Source organism: Mus pahari, chromosome 14 (genome assembly GCF_900095145.1).
Source record: "Mus pahari chromosome 14, PAHARI_EIJ_v1.1, whole genome shotgun sequence".
NCBI classification, from domain to species: domain Eukaryota; kingdom Metazoa; phylum Chordata; class Mammalia; order Rodentia; family Muridae; genus Mus; species Mus pahari.
Genome location: NC_034603.1, coordinates 51,105,901 through 51,127,381, shown reverse-complemented (window position 1 = coordinate 51,127,381; position 21,481 = coordinate 51,105,901). Strand labels below are relative to the sequence as shown.

Below are 21,481 nucleotides of genomic sequence, written 5' to 3'. Positions count from 1 at the left end.
TTTCAACTGTGTCAAAACGCTACACATTTGTTTTCAATCCCAGAAATAGAAGCAAATAAGTACACAAAAAGAACTCCTCAAGAACATTTTAAGGTAAAATAATAGGGATATTTAAGACACATAGGTATCAACTTAATTGGCTAAGTATCCCTACATAAAGAAACTTAAAAGATAAAAAGATATGGGTCTTCCAAATTCAAAACCACACTGAAAAGAGGACTCTAGGGTAGACTGGAGGTTTCAATGTGATGTCAATATAGTTAGAAAAGACGCATTCAATATAAAGGAAATTTTGGAGGCAGGAAAGATAACTCAATGGTTAAGAGCACTGCCTGCTCTTCCAAAGAATTCATATTCAATTTTCATCATCCACAGGACCCACAGCCTAGAAATGCAGTCCTAGTGGATCCAATGTCCTCTTCTGGCCTTCATGGGCAATGCATGCATATTGCATACAAACTTGCATGCAAGAAGAATGAATACCCAGATCGTTATAAAAAGTAAAAAGTTAAAAAAAATTTCTTAAGCATACTATTCCTTTGAGTTTTTGTTTTAGGGACTTGTGCGTTTTTCTTGTTTGTAGACAGTCTTTCATTTTGTATATAACTTGGGCAGGCCTGGTACAAGGGACCCCAAACTGGCCTCAAACTCACTGCAATTCTCCCAGGTGCTCACATTCAGCTTTCAACTGATAATTAAAACAAACAAACAAAAGAACCCAATAACTACATGTTTCTACTGAAGGACTGAATTCCTCAGAAGCCAAAGGACGATGCAGTCATACACGATACATCACCTTATATGGTGAACCCAGGACCAGCTCAAGCTCTAATTCTGTAGGAATCTTTTATCCTAGAACTCACACAAAGAGCAGGATTACCTTAAAACCTTGCTCTGTGCTTGAGTTTTTATACTAATAAATCCAGAACACACATTTTGGGAATGAGAAGAAATGACCAACAATGGCATATGTGAATGATTCAATCAATTTGAACATCATTTTCAACAGGATGGTTTACTTCCCTCCATGCTGAATATATATGAAAAAAAAGGCTTTCAGAATCAAGATTTATCAATTAACTTCAGGAAGACAAGAATCGCTTTCTAGAGCTACAATATCCAATATATAGTTAGTATTTGCATGAGTGTTTAAAATATAAATAGACAAAAATAATAGCTCTAAATGTCAAAAATGAGCAAATTTCTTTTTTTTTGTTTTGTTTTTGTTTTCCAAGACAGGGTTTCTCTGTGGAGCCCTGGCTGTCCTGGAACTCACTCTGTAGACCAGGCTGGCCTCGAACTCAGAAATCCGCCTGTCTCTGCCTCCCAAGTGCTGGAATTAAAGGTGTGTGCCACCACTGCCCAGCTATGAGCGAATTTCTAGTTCTAGCTTACCTATTACATAAAAACTATGTTAGCCGGGCGTGGTGGCGCACACCTTTAATCCCAGCACTCGGGAGGCAGAGGCAGAGGCAGGCGGATTTCTGAGTTCGAGGCCAGCCTGGTCTACAGAGTGAGTTCCAGGACAGCCAAGGCTACACAGAGAAACCCTGTCTCGAAAAACCAAAAAAAAAAAAACAAAAACAAAACAAAAAAAACTATGTTAAATGTACTGAGTTAAAGTATATTAATAAAATTGTTTTTACTGTTATTTCTGTTTCCTCCTTCTTTTGCAGTTCTAAGAGCTGAATGCAAGAGACTAGCACAAAGTGAGCTATATAGCCTTAGGCTGTTTTCAATGTGGCTACTAGAAATTTTAAAACTATATACATAGTTCAAATTTATGATCCATGTTGTTTTTCTACGGAACAGTGCTATTTTACACAACTAGAATATATATACAACTCTATCATATCCAGGTACTAGGAATAGAATCTAACTTTTGTTGTTGTTGTTTTGATTTTTTTGGGACAGGGTTTCTCTGTGTAGCCCTGGCTGTCCTGGAACTCACTTTGTAGATCAGGCTAGCCTTGAACTCATAAAGACCCACTTGCCTCTGCCTCCAGAGTGCTGCATTTAAAGGCGTGCCACCACTGCCTGGCTAGAATTCACTCTTTTAACCATGCTAAAGCATAGTTACTACTTTACCACTTTACATATTTCCAACTCAGGACATACACATATTTTGTTTAGACAGTCTCTGTATGTAGTTCCACTCCTACCTCTGCCTCCCAGGTGCTGGGATTAAAGGCAGATACTACCACCACACCTGGCTGTACATACACATATTTTTAAGAGCTAATTAAATTCTCTTGCAAAAAGGAGAAAAAAAATTGGAGAATTTTAGAATTCACATTTAAGAGCTAGAATCACTTAACTATCATATACAATGAAAAAGAGATATTCTACAAGAGAGTAATCATTGCTAAAACTAAAAGGCACTGAGTCATTTTTTATCTTAGCTTTTAGCCCACAAAGATGTCAATGTCAGAGGACAGTAAGAAACTCAGTATTTTTTTCAACAATTGCATTTCCTGCAGTTCCTATGAACTTCACATATCTCCAAATTAAGTCAATGGTTTCTTTTTTGTATTAAGCCTTCCTCCAGCCAACCAGTCATAGAATACGAACAACCCATTCTTTACCACACTCACACCCAACTCTCACTCTCAAACTATGACCCTCTTTTAAAGGTGATAAATCTATTTAATGCCAGGTAGTCTTCAAACCATTGTGTCCCTCCTAGCCTTCTACAACCAATAATTAAAAGTTTTAACCTACTGAGTAAGATGGTTATAAAAACAAGTAGTGGTGCTGAAGACTAAAATTTCTGTGTATTTTGGTATTTAAGCACAAAACCAAGTGTGTTTTAAAAAAGAAAAAGAAAGAAATCAATCTTGAAACTGAGCATTTATAGTCAAATTCACAATGCTATACCCTAATGAATAAGCTAAAAGGCACATCTTAAAGATGTAATAGCATGGGGCTAGAGAGATGGATCAACAGTTAAGAGCACGGACTGTGCTTCTAGATAGAAGTCCCAAGTTCAATTCCCAGCAACCACATGGTAGCTCACAATTATCTATAATGGGATCTGATGACCTCTTGTGTTGCTTTCCGAAGAGAGCGACAGTGTACTCACACACAAAAACAAAATAAATAAATCTTTAAAAAATATTGTAGTACATGAAATTTTTACTTTTTGTTTATTTGGGTCCACCTCCCCTTCCCATCCCCCAGAGAGAGAGAGAAAGAGAAGTCCAGAAACTCGTGTAGACCAGACTTGGCCTTAAACCCACAGTTGTGCCTGCCTCTGGAGCACTGGCACATCACACCCAGCACAGACCTAATTTCAGTATTCATAAAGATGTATAAGGTCAGGGACAGGTTTGTTTACACTCCTTTGGTGCTCCGAGGACAAGGCTGAAGCCTAAAACACTTACCATCTGCCTTTCACCAAAAGAACAAACCTTGACAACTCAATACAGAGAATAAATAGCTGCCCAGATTTCTTATTTATTTATTTATTTATTTATTTATTTATTTATTTATTTATTTATTTATTATATGTAAGTACACTGTAGCTGTCTTCAGACACTCCAGAAGAGGGCGTCAGATCTTGTTACGGATGGTTATAAGCCACCATGTGGTTGCTGGGATTTGAACTCTGGACCTTCGGAAGAGCAGTCGGGTGCTCTTACCCACTGAGCCATCTCACCAGCCCCGCTGCCCAGATTTCTAAACAGGTTTTATGTAAAAACCTAATATACCGGGAGATAAGGAAGTAGTTAAGACTAAAATCACTCCATCTCTCTTTTTACCACCACTTAAGCATCAGCACCATTTTGACCTAATAAATAGCAGGCTTCTTTCTGCACAAACTCTTTGTATAAGGAGTTTCTATGCATAAGATATAAAAATAAAAACTGGGTTTATCAGCTTGTATCTGAGCTACAAATTAAACAAGATATATTGCCAAGGAAAGTGTTGTTCTAAAAAAGGGGGGGGGGGGGGACTGGAGAGATGGCTCAACAGTTAAAAGCACTGGCTGCTCTTCCAGAGGTCCCAAGTTCAATTCCCAGCAATACATGGTGGCTCACAGTCATCTGAAATGGGATCTGATGCCCTCTTCTGGTGTGTCTGAAGACAGCTAAAGTGTACTCATATAAATAAAATAAATAAATCTTTAAAAAAAAAAAAAAAAAAAAAAAAAAAGGAACCCAGGCTGTTTTCCTCATTAGAGAAGAATCAATAACACCCATTCAACACTGGGGTTCTAAGATGGGTGCTCACAAACTAATGCTATTTATAGATTCCCTACCCATTCCCTCCTAAAAAGTGGAATTCCATTATTCAATCAGTCACAGGTTTTTTTGTTTTGTTTGAGACAGAGTTTCTCTGTGTAACAGTCCTGTCTGTCCTGGATTTGTTTTGTAGACCAGGCTGGCCTCAAACTCAAGAGTCCACTTGACTCTGACTCCTTAGTCCTGGGATTAAAGGTGTGCACTACCACACAACAGTCACAGTTTTAATACATGATGTATTAGATTGTAACTTCGTTATGCAGAAATTAAACTTAAGACACATGTAACATTTATAGGATTACAGGTAGCCAGTTATCTAAAACAACATTAGAAAGTTAAGTATCTACCTTTTGTTATCTCAGGGGTTTTAGGTTGGGGAGAGGCTAGATAACTTTACTGGTGGCACACTGCTCTTTTGATAATGAAAACAAATACAGTATCTTGGTAAAGTAAATTAACTACCAATCAAAAAAACTAATGCCAACTAATGAAGGGATGTACAATATCACTTATATTGGTAAAATGACTACCAATCAAAAAACTAATGTCAAAATTTTCAAAAGCCTTTAAACTCTTACAAAATTTTTCACAATTATCAAACTTTGGCATTTCCATAATATAAAGCATATAGTATATTAAAACATATATAAGCAAATTTGGGGAGCACTTGAAATGGTTATGTATTAGTTGTTTCTCATATCACAGAACTGAACTGCTACTGCTATATCATAAAATATCAGTAGCAGGCCACCAACACTTTCAATTCTCAGTAAACATAAATTATTTTAAAGCTTTTGTACAAATTTACAATCTATGAGTCTCATCTCAGAACATAGGCCAATTGGTTTTTCATTCCATTTTCAAGACCAAAGCACTAACTTTACAGATGTTTTTTAAATTATGCTAAAATCAGCTTTTATAACCTGTCATAAATAAATGAAATCAACATCAATACTTTAGAAATAGCAACAAGAAATTAAAAGCCTCACATACCACAGCTACAACCAGAAAAATTACAGAATATTATATGATATATCAATTATTTCAATAATTATGTTTAAGGAGAGACATGTATCAAAGCTTTCTTACATGTCTATCCCACCTTTCTATAGTCTATATCTAATACTTTCCCCACCCAAGGGAACTATTTGTTTTTCATATAGATTAATTTACCTTTGTATTGATTAAGATACTAAATTTCCAAAGGTATCTTTTAAAGGAGTTGAGTATAGCTCCAGCAGGAAAACCAATCAAGTAATTTAATCTAATCATTAACAAAGATAGGGAGCTTTAATGGTGTTTAAGTTAACATACACCATATAAAATAGTATCAATATAGCCTCTTTTTTTTTACAGTTCACAGTATTTATCAATATAGCCTCTTATGAAATGATTTATGACATAAAAAAGCCAGAAAATAAAATTTTAATTTGTTCTTTCTACAATATAATCTCTAAAAGCCTCTTAAATGGCAGAATAAGATAAGGAAAACACTAAAAGAAAACGAAAGCATCTGTAATCTAAATACTTACCTTGATCCTGTCATAGGACCTCTTCCATCCTTGTCATATCCCCCACGCCCTCTACCTCCTCCCTGTGACCCGCCATATCCTCTATTATCTTCTCCATACCTACTCACATCACGACGGTCATCTACAAAAAGAAAAATGTAACACACAAAAATATTGTCACTGATTTTTTTTGTTGTTACAACAAATGTCTCCCTACATTATTAGACTGATCTTGAATTCTGGAGCTTAAGTAGCAATTCTCCTGTCCAGCTCCCATAAAGGAATTATGCTGTATATCCCCATACCTAGCAACTATTGTCACTTCTGATTAAATGTTTCAAACAATATCGCTGTAAATGGCTCCTTGAGACCCATAGAAAGTCCTTCAGGGAAAGAAAGAAATACACCAAAATGCAAGCCATTGCATAACATTCTGGAATTCAATGTGCTTAAGAATTACATCTACATCAGATTCCATTTTTCTACAAAACCAGACAGCAAATAAAATTACTTAAGCTAAACTAAAAATCTTGGATTAATAAATTAAAGACAGAATTCTAATTCTATTTCCTTCACCTCAAAGATATTAAAAATAATTCAAGCACTGATCAGGCCTGCAAAACCACAGCCACTACACACTTTTCAAACCAAGAAAGGATATCCAGAAACTATTTTTACTCATTTACTCTATTATAAATACGGCTAGGAATATATCTCAGTGATGAAGTGTTTACCCTACACATACAAAAGTCACGGGATTCAATTCCTAGCATTGCCAAAATAATTTCTTTTCCAGCAAAAATGTTTCATGACCACTTATTAGGAGCCAAGTCCTATGTAGACAGTGAAGGCATTTAAAAAAACAAAACAAAACAAAACAAACTTTGCCCTTGAATCACTGACTTTCATGGTGTGGTCTGAGTCCTATGTATCAGTAATATATATAATATAAAGTGCTATGGAACAAGAGAGATTAATGACTGTTTCTTCTTACAAGAGATTAGAGAAGACTAGCATAGGTTAACTTTCCTAAATCAAGTATACCATCACCAAAAAAAACTGACAATAGCAATGTCAACTGCTCAGTTTAAGAGACAGCATCAGTTTAAGAGAAATGTAATCAGTAACCAAAAAAGTCACCACACAACCTTTTGACAATCTCCAAAAAGTTAAAAAGAAAAATCCAATAATAGGTTTCTTTCCCCAAGATTTATTTATTATTTATGAGTACACTGTAGCTGACTTCAGATGTACCAGAAGAGGGCATAAGATTTCATTAAAGGTGGTTGTGAGCCACCATGATGTGGTTGCTGGAATTTGAACTCAGGACCTTCGGAAGAGCAGTCAGTGCTCTTACCTGCTGAGCCATCTCCCAGCCCTAGTAATAGTTGATGCTCAGGAGAAATATATTTCCAGTCATGCCAAATTTTTATCACCAAGTAAAAGTCTAAGGGTGTTTTAATCCAATGAATAATTCGGTGAAGGAATGATGAAAAAGAGGTCATTATCTTACCTTGTGTGTGGTGGCTGTAGTTTTCCCTTTGTGAATGGTAAGACTGCTGGTTTTGATTATAGGAATCATGTTGCTGATAATTGGACTGCTCATATGAGCCTTGATGCTGATCATAACCTGACTGCTGGTCATAAGAATCTTGCTGACCATAGTCTGACTGGCCATATGAAGGTGCTCTTCCACCTTGACTAAACAGAAATCAAGAAAGAACATGAGAACTTACAGAATTATGTTTGCTGAAGCAAGTCAAAGAACACTACTAATATTGAGCTGGAGAGATGGCTCAGGACTTAAGAGAACAAATCCCAGCTCCAACCTATCAGCTCACAACTGTCTGTAACTCTCAGATTTACTATTGTCACAGACACAAATACAGCCAAAACACCAATGCACATAAAAAAAGAGTAAAAAAATAAAAAGGAACGCTATACAGCAAAACCTCAGCAGTATCTACTATTATTTCTCATGGTAATTATTTGGCTCTTTTATCTATAAAAATTTATCAATGGAATGCCTTCCAAAGACAATTTCACTATCACTAAAAAGATGCCAAAGGGGAAAACTGAAGTTGTAACACTGGGGAAAAACAATAATAAAAACAGAAACAAGAACCTTTAGATACTATTAACAAAGTAACTAGTTTTTACTTCTCTGAGTTAAAAGAAAAACAAGGTAACTACCAAAATACAATATGTATGATTCTTCTACAAACACGGTCATTAAGTGATGAGTTCTCTTACTAGTTAAACTGAAAGGACCTATGTCACTTCCTTCCAACATCATGTCTTTATTAGTAGCCAGGCATGATAGTTGAAAAGAACCAGCCAAGTTCTTTTAGTACCCGGAAGATATGAACATAATGACCTTAAGGCCAACCTAAGGTATGAAGACTCTGGGGTCTCAAAAAAGGAAGCTTAGGCAGAGCTGTCTCCATTCTTAAGTCATTCCTAATTCTACAGAATACCACAACAATCTATTCCGACTCCCAACTCAAAGCACCACAAAACTATAGTATGAACGTTAACTCTTTATTTAAGTGATCAAAAGAAGCATTTCTTCACCAAGCGATGGTAGTATATGCCTTTAATCTCAGCAGAGGGATTAGGAGGTAGAGACCAGTAGATCTCTTACTTAGAGGCCAGCCTGGTCTATAAAGTAAGTTTCAGGACAGTCAGGAATACACAGATAACCCTGTCTCTGTGAAAAACACATTTAAAAAAACAAAACAAAACAAAAAACATTTCTCTCTGCGTACAAGCATGTATTTCATGCTATCAAATATATATAGCATTTATAAAAGCACTTTCCCTTGGATTACACTTATTAATAAGGCTTGGCGTTTTTCCTAATGCAGCATGGTTTCCAGATATTACTCCTCTATATGTACTTTCTACTTTTCAGAGCACTCTTGTCTCTAAGACCTATAATTTGACCTCACAACTTTTTCTCCAGTGCCATTTAAATTTCACTTAAAATACTTGTCACTACAGCCAGAAACCACTGGAGACTTCAGTCTATATTCTTTTAACCTTTATTATGTCTGTAAAATGGAAATTACTACTAATATTGTTTCACAGTGGTGTCTGAGGATCAATTAAATAAGGGAATGTGGAATAAGTCCTTCAAACAAAGCACAATAAAAGCCCCATTATGAAATAATACTAGTTAGTTATTTTCATTTATAGAGGCCTACACAGTGTTTTAGGCCAGCCATGGCTACATAGTGTAATACTATTTTAAATGAAAAGGGGGAAGAGAGGGCTAGAAAGATGGCTCAGAGTTTAAGAACGCTTGTATTTGCAGAGCTCCCAGAATTAATTCCCAACATCCAGACAATAGCTCACAACCCCTGCAACTCCAGTTCTGGGAGATCCAATGCCTTCTTCTAGCCTCCACTCTCCACCTCTAGCCTCTGTGGGCACCAAGCACATACATGGTACACATATACACATAATACTCATAAAGTAAAAATATATTCCTTTTTAAAGGTAAGTACATCAAGTAGCTCAAAAGCAAAACGAAGGATTTGGGCACAGAGCTCAGAGTAGTTACATAGCATACCCAAAGTCCTGGGTTCTACTACCAGCACCACAAAATAATTAAATAGAAATAAAAAAGACAGATATGCTCGACCCAATTTCAATAGTTCACTGTTTCCTTACCCTCCTGATGATTCCGTGCTTTGAGGTCCCTGGTTATTGTATGATTGCTGGCCATATGAACTCTGCTTTTGATTCTCATAACTACCATAAGACTGTGAATAACCTAAAAATTAAGTAAGAATACTATTTAGTGAAGGCTCTGATTTCTGACTCTCTAAAGTAGTAACTTAACAAACCAGTCCAACCTGATTGATTTTGTCCATAACCGGAGTAACCACCATAGTTTTGTCCATACGAAGAATCAGTCGTTTGCCCATAGCCAGAATAACTCTGAAATTCAGGTAAGCACGCAAACTTTTATTACTTACTAGATAAAATAACTATTTATAAATGTTATTACTTATTAAATAAAATAAAAACAACTGATTTTTTAACATACTTGTGATGTTTGTCCATAGCCTTGACTGCCTTGATTTCCATAGGAAGAATAACTGTAAAAGAAAATTGTAATACTTGAAAGAAATATGCTTTAAGAAATTTTAAAACTTAAATACAAAACTTTGCTTTCAACGGAACATAGTGTTTTCTTCATCTGAATTGTTCTTTGGATACTAATTCTTGCATTTCCTTAAAGCTAAATAAATATTTTGGTTGCACTTAAATAAATGAGTTAAAATAAAAGACTGCTTACATTTAAACAACAATTCTGCCTGTCTCTTAGACTTTAAATTCATGACCAACAACTAAAGACATATATGAAGTCATTCCCAGACCTGTTGAACATCAATATCTAAAGTGTTGCTGTGAAAATTTTTCACAAATATTTCACCAGAGCTGCAAAAGTAAGAAAATTATGCTTTGGGATAAATAACAGAGAAAGGCATTGAACATTATCATTCCGTAGACAGGTTTTTATTTAATATCAGGTATACAGTTGTTTGCACAATGTAAACAATGTTTATACAAATAACCATTCTAACAACCACATGATGACCCAGGTCTTTTTAATCCCAGCACTCACAAGTCAGAATCAGGCAGATGTCTGTGAGTTTAAGGCTAGCCTGGTCTACATAACAAGTTCCAAGTATCCAAAGCTACACAGTAAGACCCTGTCTCAAAACAAAAACAATCAAACATTTCTAAGAATGTGTTATTTCCAAAAACTGCATGGAGAGACCCACAGTAATTATCTGAAGAAAAAAGATAACTTATTTGCTTGTCTTTTGAGGCAGGGTTTCTCTGTGTACCCTTGGCTGTCCTCACTTTGTAGACTAAAGTGGCATCCAACTCGGAGATCCCCTTGAGTACTGGGGTTAAAGGCATGTGGTAGCACACTTTGTTTAAAAATAACTTTTCAGGGGCTGGTGAGATGGCTCAGTAGGTAAGAGCACCCGACTGCTCTTCAGATGGTCCAGAGTTCAAATCCCAGCAACCACATGGTGGCTCACAACCATCCGTAACAAGATCTGATGCCCTCTTCTGGAGTGTCTGAAGATAGCTACAGTGTACTTAAATATAATAAATAAATAAATCTTTAAAAAAAACAAAACTTTTCAATACTAACCAATTAGTTATATCTGAACAGATTAATTTCTTTGTACTACTTATTTCAATTGAATGTCTTTAACTTCCCAGGTACAATATGGAACAAAGTCCAACTTAAATGTCTCAGTAATTAGAAGCATATATATTTGTGTTTGTGTGTGTATATAAGTACCTACTAAGAGGTACTATATTACAAGAATAAAATCACATCAATTTTGTTTCTAATATGCTTAATTTGGAGGCTCCAAAAAGAGCTGCAGTGTTAGTGAAAGTTGTTACTTCTGGTAAGCAAGAACAGCTTACCATGATTTGGACATAAAAACAAACTTCATTGTGGGCATATTAGAACCTTAAGAACTGCTAAGCACTATATTATAGTGGTTTAAGAAAATCTGCTCTAGCTCTGGGTATTTTCTGGCTCGCTCAAGTTCCACTGCAATTGGAAGGCAACTGACAGAGGATGGCAGGGTTCAGTTGTCCTCATTGTTAAATGAATGTTTTAATTTTTAAAAAAGAAAAGAAAGAAAATCTGCTCAAAGGTCTGTTGAGAGATGGCTCAATGGTTAAGAACACTTCCTGGTCTACTAGATGTCCTGAGTTTGATTCCCAGCATTCCTATATTAACTCACAACCATCTCTAACACCAGTCCCAAAAAGATCCAACACCGTCTTCTGGCTCCCAAGAGCACTGCATAATACAGATATACATGCAAACTGAACACCCATACTCTTTTAAAAAAAAAAAAAAAAAAAATCACAGCATATTTTATATCATTAAAAAGTGAAATTTTGAGCCGGGCGTGGTGGTGCACGCTTTTAATCCCAGCACTCGGGAGGCAGAGGCAGGCGGATTTCTGAGTTGGAGGCCAGCCTGGTCTACAGAGTGAGTTCCAGGACAGCCTGGGCTATACAGAGAAACCCTGTCTCAAAAAAAAAAAAAAAAAAAAAAAAAAAACAGTAAAATTTTTTTCTAAGAACTTGTTTGATGCTAATTTTAAGAAATTCTGTAGGCAAAGGGATCTCTCAGGGGTTAAGAGCATTGCCTGCTCTTCCAGAAGTCCTAGGTTCAACTCCCAGCACTTAGATCAGACAAATCATAACCAACTGTAGCTCCATCTCCAGAGGACCTGATATCTCTGGCCTCCACAGGCACTGGTACTCATATACACATACATTATTTAAAAATAACAGTATTTTTTTTCAAATTCTTAAAAGAAAATCTCTTAATTTCTCAAAGAAATTGCTCATAAAAAAATCTTTACAATACCTAGGATTTTTATCATTAAGATGTATTTATTATTCAAACGAACTATTTAAAAAAGGGAAATGTTTGCATGACACCTATTCATAAAGGCAAGCTCTCACCATTTAACAAGTTATAATTAGTTTCTCTCACACCCTTTTAAAAAAGAGATACTGTCTTTGTATGTAGCCCAGGCTGACCTCAAATTTGTAACAATCCTACCTCATGCTCCTAAGTGCAAGATTACAAGCCTGAACTACTACATCTAGCCTTATTATCTTAATACATCCAAATAAATAACAAATTTCAGAGAGAAAACTGTCATCATCTTTTTTTTTTCAGTTTTAGTCCTTCATGGTATTATGAAAACATATGATATGTATACTTTACCTTTGCTGCTCACCCCCAGACTGACTGTAACTTCCAGAATCTAAAACACAGAAAAAGAATTTTAAATTATGCTTTCCACTAACACTAACTTTAGTTCACACAAATGAATATACAGCTAGAAACTGTCAAAAATTAAAATAAGAAAAACTAGAAGCCAGGACTGGTGGCACACACCTTCAATTCCAGCAATCTGAAGGCAAAGGCAGGCAAATTTCTGAGTTCAAGGCCAGCCAGAGCTGCAGTGAGGCCCTCACTCAAAATAATAATAATAATAATAATAATAATAATAAACTACACACACGCACTCAAAACAAAAAAGAAAACCCAGAAAATAATCTGTGCATGGGGAAATCTACACAGTATTTTCTTTAAAAAGTTAACTACTTTTTTTTAAAGTAACACTATTAAAAACCACTGTTCCAAAAGATGTGCTGGTGGTCCCAAGAAGGGGAATACATATGAAACCAGTAAAAATTCATCCTTTAAAAACAACTTTCAGATCAGGCTGGATGAACTACAGTGAGACTTGCTTGAAAGAAAAATACAACCCACACCCCTCAAAAGTTCCAGTTACATATATGTATTTTATTTTTATTTTACATTAATAAAAACAAAAAGTATGTTTAAACTAATCAGGGCCAGAAAAGGGAGAAACATGCATTCTGACATGATATATCTACAGAATCATACTCACTTATCTCTACCATATCAACACATACACTGTTCTGTATTGGGTCTACTGTAGCTGTCAGCATCAATAAAAATCTCCAGAGACTTGCTAAGAAAAGCTAATGATTTTACCAAGTTTTCAAGTGATTAGCCAATTAGTGACATTAAATCAACAGTACCTGCCTGAATAAACATGTCAAGTAAAAAGGAAGAGGGCTGAAGAAGACTATAAGCTTTTTTCCATAGCTCAAAGTGTAAGTCATAACAAAAACTGTTGAGGAGGCTCTCTCCACCCTTTAGGTGTGTATTCAATGTCAAATGAACAGTTTTAATTTGTTATAAGTAAGACAAATGTTATCTAAAATATTACAACTACAAAACAGGAGTGTCAAACTGATCATATGGCCAACCTTAACCTTACTAATCCTAAAATCTTTAATGATCAATTCAAGTGAAAACAATAGCATCTATTTTCAATCAATTAATTAATTAGCTAATTAATTAATTGTATTGGGGTTTTCGAGACAGGGTTTCTCTGTATAGCCCTGGCTGTCCTGGAACTCACTTTGTAGACCAGGCTGGCCTCAAACTCAGAAATCCCCCTGCCTCTGCCTCCCGGGTGCTGGGATTAAAGGCGTGTGCCACCACGCCCAGCTTCAGTCAATTTATATCAAGTTATCATATTAACACTACAGGTTGGTTAAGCAGGTGACCGTAAGTTTGCCACCATTCTACTGTAAATATCTCCAAAATGGCGTTTCTTTTAAAAATCTTAAGACTATTAAATGAGATCTGATAAATTATTTCTATGAAATTAAGGACTCAAGGAAACCTGAAATGGGGGGAAGACGGGACTACCTTAAATATGTCACTATTTCTGCAACTGGTAAGAACTGCAGCTACCAATCAAAGGAAAATGGGGGACGGGGGGTGGGGTGGGAAAACTCCACCTGGACATAAGTATACCTATCAAATAGCAAAGGAAAGTCACCCAAGTCAGAGTCAAAGCTGTTGGGGGGAGGAGGCAACAACTTGAGAATATATGCATTCATTCCTCCACTGACCTCGAATATCTCAATGTTTCTTTTTGGTTCAGACAAAACCATTTTAACGATATAGCACTTAGATCTTATGACCTTCTCTCAAAATCTAATATTTATGTCCTTAACTTTAGACTAAGTAATTAGTTCTCTGAAACTATAAACCCAACTTCAGCTGAATTAAAACTTCAAGATACACAAACATAACTACCAGAAAATATATTTCAATAATAAAAATGCAGGGTTTTTTTTTTTTTTCCCAGTTAAAAGGGAGTTTATAAAGGCCATTTAGGGCAACTCAAATAGGTCCATGTTAAAATTACCTGACACTTAAGCCTTGAGCCTGGACATGTTCATTATTTAGAAGTACTTCTAAATTACCAAAGTGTACCAGTGTACTGGCTATTTTATGTCAACTTGACACCAGCTAGTCATCTGAAGAAGGAAACCTCAATTGAGCTAAATGCCTCCCTAAGATCCAGCTATAGGGTATTTCCTTAATTGATAATTGAAGAAAGGGCCCAGCCCACTGTGGGTGGGTAGTCCTGATTTTATAAAGAAAGTAGGCTGAGCAAGTAACGAGGAACAAGCCAGAAAGCATCTTCCTTCCATGGCCTCTACATCCTGCCTCCAAAAGTTGCCTGCCCTGGTTGAGTTCCTGTCATGACTTCCTTCGATGAAGAGCAGATATGGAAAAATAAGCCAAATAATCCTTCCCCATGTTACTCTGGACATGGTATTTCAACACAGCAATGCTAATCCTAAGACAAGACAGTGGGGTATTGCTGTGACAGGCTTGACTGTCTTTTGGGGAGAATAGGAAGGGCTTTGGTGGAATTTTAGAGTAGAGTAGAAAAGAGTGTTAAGAAATAGAAATTGAATGTTAAGCTCACTGAGCATTTTTGCAGGAGTTTGAAAAATAATTGTGTTGAGGGCAATGCAGATCATGGAGGCCTGGCTTGGGAAGTTCCTGGGAGGAGCAAAGACTTTACTGGGCCTTTTGTGTGAAGAATCTGTGGTTCTGGTCAGCTGGGGCTAAAGTCAGCAGTGATTAACAAACCAGAACCACTAAAGTAAAACCATTGCTTTACTGAGATAATTGATGCTGATCATCTAAGACACTTGAAGTGATTAAAAGACCAACTAGGAGGTGGTTTCTGAGAGTTAACACAGGGAAATTAGAATATAAAGGTGGCTAGGTTGTATCTTTTGTGTTGGCAGCCAAACTTGGTTAAGAGTCTCCAGGTGGTACTGGTCTTTAAGGCATAAAGAAGTCATGGAGAATAACTGAGGTTTTGGCACTATGGGAGGCCACAGGTGAAGGTGAAGCCTAGTAGCAGTTGGGAGCCCCAGGAATGAAGGGGTCATGAAGAGAAGCCGAGGCTTGACACCATGAACAGAGAGGAGAGGATACTGGTGAAGGTGCAGCCTAGTACAGTGAGGCCCCAGAATTTGAAATGCCAGTACCACAGGATGACCAACAAGAACAAGCAGCAGCCATGAAGCTGGAGCCTAGAAGACAAGCTGTGTGTGCTGCAGAGGACAGAGCCAGAGATTTGACCCAAGCCTTTTGTAGGAGTCAGGAAGATCATGAGTAAACACCAAAGACACTGGATACTGAGTTATCAGTTGGAGTTTGGTTTTGCTATATTCAGACTGTAACTGTGCCTTGGTTCTTTCTCTTGTAGAAAGTAGTTAACATATTTTATATTTTACCGGAGCCCAGTTAAAGAGAATAGATTTTTTAAAAGGTAATTTAGGTTTTAAAAGAGATGTTAGATTTGTAAAGATACTAAATTTTAAAAATTTGTACTTTTTAAAAGTTTGTAAGATGTTTTATATCGTGATGATGTTAATGTGTGATTTTAGGAATGAACAAGAAAAGGTTGTAGCTTAACAGTTTTGTGTGTTAAACTGACAAGGGGTTATTTGACTTGGATAGTTTTATGTCAACTTGACACAATGTTATCAGAAAGGAACCTCAATTAAGAAAACTGCCTCCCTAAGATTCAGCTGCAGGACATTTTTATAATCAGTGATTGATAGAGAGACCAGCTCATTGTAGACAGTACCATCCCTGGGCTGGTGGTTCTGAGTTCTGCAAGAAAGCAGGCTGGGCAAGCCAGTAAACAGCACCCCTTCATAGCCTTTGCATTAGCTATGTCTCTGAGTTCCTTGTTTGAGTTCCTGTCCTGACTTTTTCCACGATGAACATTAATGGAAGTGTAAGCCAAACAAACCCTTTACTCCCCAAGTTGCTTTAGTCCTGGTGTTTCATCACAGCAACAGTGACTCTAGGACAAACAACCAAGTGTGTCCAACCTGTGATCCAAGCACTGGAATTATAGGCATGAGCCACAAATCCTGACATATGAATTTTCTTTAATCATACACACTAGCTACACACACACTACTCCATTTTAGGTGATGTTTGCCTGGTTACTCTTTCCATCTTACCTCCAACATGTGTTTAATGTCCTTAACTGTTGAACAGCATTTATCTAGGTACTTTAACATTATGAACACCTTTGTGCTTTAAGTGGGCTGTTTTTACATGTACCTAACATCTTAAATTAGAATTTTCTATCTACCATAGATTTTCTTTTCCTTTTAACTCCTTTCCTAGTATCTATTACATTTCCTTTACCCACAATTTTACTATTATTTATATTTTATTTCTGTAGCCTCATAACTAAATTTTCGCATCTTTCCTGGCAAAAATCAAAATTACCAACCTCCATTAAAACATACTTTACTATCTTAATGTCAACCAAAACTTTTGCCTTTATTTTCCTTGCAATTTTTACTCCTTTTCCTTTCTATAAATTAATTCTTTTAGCAAAGACCAGTATGACTTTATGAGTTTATCTGATAAAGATCATTATTTTTCGACTGAACTATTTATTACCTTAAAACCTTTTTACGTTTTTAGTTTTCATCCGTGTAAAAGTATGCACACATGCATGCAATAGAGATGTAAGATGCACTGAAGCTGGAGATTCAGGTAGTTGTGGGCTGTAAGATGTTAGTGCTGGTAGCCAACTCTGTGCCAAGAGCAGTAGCCATAGCTCCAAGGCCCCTCCTAAAATTGTTTTCTATGGGTTATTTTATAATCTGTAATTTCATAGATTGCTCAAAATTATTCCTAGGCATCATGTTTGAACTAATGCTTGATTAAAAACTTCAACTCACTGAGGCTTGGTGAACACCTTTAAGCCAGGCACACATGAGGTAGGTGTTTCTGTGAGTTCCTGGCCATCTAGAACTAGTGAGATCATGTCTCAAAAATAACAATTTAACTTTTCTAGATTTTTTTTTTTTAAGACAGGGGTTTCCAGGCTGGAGAGATGGCTCAGTGGTTAAAAGCACTGGCTGCTTGCCCTTCCAGAGGTCCTGAGCTCAATTCCCAGCAACCATAGGGTGGCTCACAACCATCTGTAATAGGATCCAATGCCCTCTTCTGGTGTCTGAAGACATAAAGACAGTGACTGTACTCATATAAATTAAATAAATAAATCTTAAAAAAAAAAAAAAAAAAGGCCGGGGTTTCCTATGTAGCTCATGCTGGTTTAAAACTACAACTCTTCCCAACTCAGCTCCCTGAGCACTGGTGACAAGTGTGTACAACAATACCCACCAAAATTTTAGTTTCTTCTCTACTCTTCTAAGTTGAGTTTTGTGAGACAGACTGCAACTACATCTAAAATTCTCTTAAGTTTGCTATTTCACTTACCACTTTTGGAAATTATATCTGGGGGAAGGGAAGAGTAAGACAGCTCATCAGCTTGACAACCTGAGTCTAGCATCTGGTACCTACATGGTCAAAGAGACCGCCTAAGGTTGTCCTGACTTTCACAGGTATACCACAGCACACCCACATGCTAGAGCAATTTTAGAAAATTATATTTTGTTCCTTTTTTTCAAATCTACGTGGCCTTTCCACATAATATATTGTTGGGGTTTTTGTTTGTTTGTTTTTTGTTTTAAATCTTCAACCTAAGAACATTTTCTTTGTCATTTGACTCATTGACAGCTGCTCCTAGTTCAATATTTACCATGAACTCACCTTTTGAAAAGTTTGGAGTCTCTCAGATTCTTTGGATCTAGGTTGTGAGAATTCCTCTGTAAGTTTTTCATTTATTTCCAACCAGGAACCCAAAGACATTAATTAGCCCAGGCTTTTTAAATTTTTATATTATACTATCTTGTGGTTTCCTAAAGGCTAAATGAGTACTAAAAGTAAAAGGTTCCAGGTTATGAACTGTAAGATTCTACTCAGTGTCTAAGCTTCTTGGTTACTGCACACCCTAGGACTTTTCCCTTTGTTCATTCCTTCACTGATAGTCCTTCAAATCTATAATTAATCTGTAAAACCAAGATTTATTAGGGTTTCAGTTTTCATTATCTGGCTAACAGTTCAAGGATTCACCTGTCTTTAGATTTGCAAGACCTATACTCTCTATAAGTTAACTGCCAAAATAGCTCTGTGCATACCATACTGGCTTCTACATTTTTACCATCCCTAATTTTTNTNTTTTTTTTTTTTTTTTTGAGGTGTGTATAGACCAATCTGTTCTGCCAAAATGAGAAATAACTTGACTTATTTTATATATAACTAACATTTTACTTGTGATTTTAATTAAAAAGCTTTGGTAATTTTCTTTTGCAAATAACTCAAATGTCAGACTGACAATAGTTTTGACTTATTAACTAAGTACTATGCATATATCTCTTTTTCCCCTGATGCAGGGATTAAACATTTAAGTTTTGTGCTCCAAATGCTTGTATTTTAATAGGTTTGTAAGTCTGCCACAGCAAACATCTAAATAAGTCAATTAAATTTCTAAGTGTAGTCTGGAATGTTTAAAGGATGTAGCTTATTAATGATACTAGTTGCTTACGGGGGGGGGGGAATTATTCTGTTAAGTTTATTAATTTAAACACATTAAACAAGTCACTTATACAAAAGTCAAGGTATTTTATACACATCACAAAACATGTTAAGTTGTATATAACAGTAAGAAAAAATTCTAACTTAAGCCTCTAAATTTAAATCTTTCATTGAAATTACTCAGGCCTATAAAAATGTGATTGTCTTATATGAATAATTACAATAAAAAACCAACAGTGTGGACCAAATGGAAGCTTGCAATGCCACTCAGGAAGCTGTTAAAAGATGCTAAGTTCAAAGCCAGCCTAGGACACACTGGAAGATCCTGTCCAAACAATCCCTGAGCACTGCTTACACTAAATCTTGGTAATTCCTACATGAAGAGAGAAATTTCATTTTTTAAGTCACAGTTAACTTACATATACCCTTCCTAAGGATGCACTTGTACATCCTTTTCTGGACCTTTACCTGGAAAAAATACGCCAATTTCTCCTTTGGAACTAATAATCCCTTGTTTGAACAAGAAACATAATTTAAAAAGAGCTAACTTCGCTTCAGCTTAGCTTTTTCCACCACACAGGTACCCTACCCAAAAAGATGAGATTTCTAGCTCCTCTGTATCATTGCTAATCTAAGGGAAGATCATCATTCTCTGTCTTTCTTGCTCCTTTGGAATCTTCCCCAATTGTATGTGATCATACACATCCCTCCTGGTGGACTGGGAAAACCTTTAGAAAAGGCTTGCCAATTAATTAATAAAAGGGCAAATCTTCCAATCGTAGTGGTGCACACCTTTAGTCCCAGCACTTGGGTGGCAGGGGTTAGGTGGATCTGTGAGTTTGGGGCCAGCCTGGACGCCATACCGAGTTCCAGTCGAGCCAAGGATACCTAATGAGATCCTTTCTCCGATAAATAGGTGAAAAACTACCAAAGGCATTATGTCATCTCAGCCATATGGCTTTAGGCAATGTTTTTCCTCAGAAGTAAAGAACTCTGGTTCTGGGTCTGTCTTTGCCACCTGTAAATGTAGCCCAAATAAAAGGACCTTGTGTGGTCAACTGGAACTGTTAGAATTCAGAGGACTTTTAAGTTCTGGTTTAACAGGACCCAGACTGCCTGTCCGGAGGGGGCGGGGGGGGGGGGAAGCCTCACTTCCACACAGCAGTGGCCTCTATAAATACTAATTAGAGGAAGACGCTGTCCTTGGTCTCTAAAGTCTTAAGGGAAACGCCACGAAGACCTGGAAGTGCTCGTCAGTAACCGGCAAGGCTTATTTTTAAGTTCAGGAGACTAACAAGTGGAGGAGGGAGTACAAAGGTGAAGCCGAATAAACAACACCCCCCCCCCGGCCCGCCACCCCGATGGTTGCAGCAGAGGGAATGACCGTCAGCGCGATTTCGGGTAAGGCACCGTGCTTCGAAAAGGGCTCCCAGAGCGTAAGACCCCCACCTGATGAATGGGTGAGTCAGGAAGGCCCAGCTCCACTTCTCGGATGGGGAAACAGAGGGACGAGGCGGCGAGACGACCGGCCGGAGGCCTCGCTGAGAGATCTGAGGCGGAGCGGAGGACCCGAAGCCCCAGTCCTCAGGCTGATGCTCAGATCTCGGCTCCCCCCGCCCTCACGATGGCGTAGACGGGCCTCCGCCCCCCGACTCACGCGCACACACACCCTCCCCGGGGAGCCGCTCGTCTCCCCAGGTTCCAAGGGCAGGGTCAAAAAGAGCTCCGGGGCGCTCCCGCCGCGATTCGTAGCCAGGGAGCGTTGGGAGCGTGCGTGCCTCCGGTCCAACATGGCGGCGACGCGGCCGTCCCCCCCCCCCCACCCGAGCCTCCCTCAGGCCGGAGACGCTCCCTCGCGGCCCTCCGGTGGGCGGGAAGACGGCCCGAACCCGCCGGACCCCTTCTCGCCGCTGCCGCTGCTCGCTGACGGAGTCACCTACCCGACATGACTAACAGCCGCGGCGCGGAGCCCCGCCACGGCCCGCGGAGAACAAGGAAAACAAAAAGCCAGGCGGCGCGGCTGCTGGAGCTGCTCTGAGGGCGGCGCGGCGGGCTGAGGCCGACTGCGGGGCCTCGGCAGCCAATCAGCGCGCGGCGGGCGATACCACGGCGCCGAAGCCGGAGGGGTGATTCCCACCCCACTCCGGTCCGCCGAGCCTGAGCGTCCTCCCGGATCTCCCCTCCGCGACCGTACCATTATTGAGAGGGAATTGAGAGAGGAAAGTACCAAGGCCCTCGTGGGGCTAGGGGAGGAAAGCCGGCCAGCTCGCTCCGCCCCATTCCCAGCCCCAGTTCTAGTTTTATCCGAGGCTGGTAGAGTTTGAAGCTATGAA

The 21,481-nt window shown here is 38.1% G+C and overlaps 1 protein-coding gene across 1 annotated transcript in view; it reads right to left on the bottom strand.

Annotated features, from left to right (window-relative positions):
* The window catches only part of Taf15 (TATA-box binding protein associated factor 15), a 33,941-nt gene extending 12,748 nt beyond the window's left edge, over positions 1–21,193 (bottom strand). The window contains exons 1-7 of the mRNA XM_029546079.1: positions 21,089–21,193; positions 12,549–12,588; positions 9,810–9,861; positions 9,616–9,700; positions 9,431–9,533; positions 7,269–7,456; positions 5,777–5,897 (exon numbers count right to left, since the gene is read on the bottom strand). Of these exons, the coding sequence (XP_029401939.1) occupies positions 5,777–5,897; positions 7,269–7,456; positions 9,431–9,533; positions 9,616–9,700; positions 9,810–9,861; positions 12,549–12,588; positions 21,089–21,095 (596 nt within the window). The 5' untranslated portion in view covers positions 21,096–21,193. The remainder of the gene's footprint in view (positions 1–5,776; positions 5,898–7,268; positions 7,457–9,430; positions 9,534–9,615; positions 9,701–9,809; positions 9,862–12,548; positions 12,589–21,088) is intronic.
* Between the last annotated feature and the right edge of the window lie 288 nt (positions 21,194–21,481).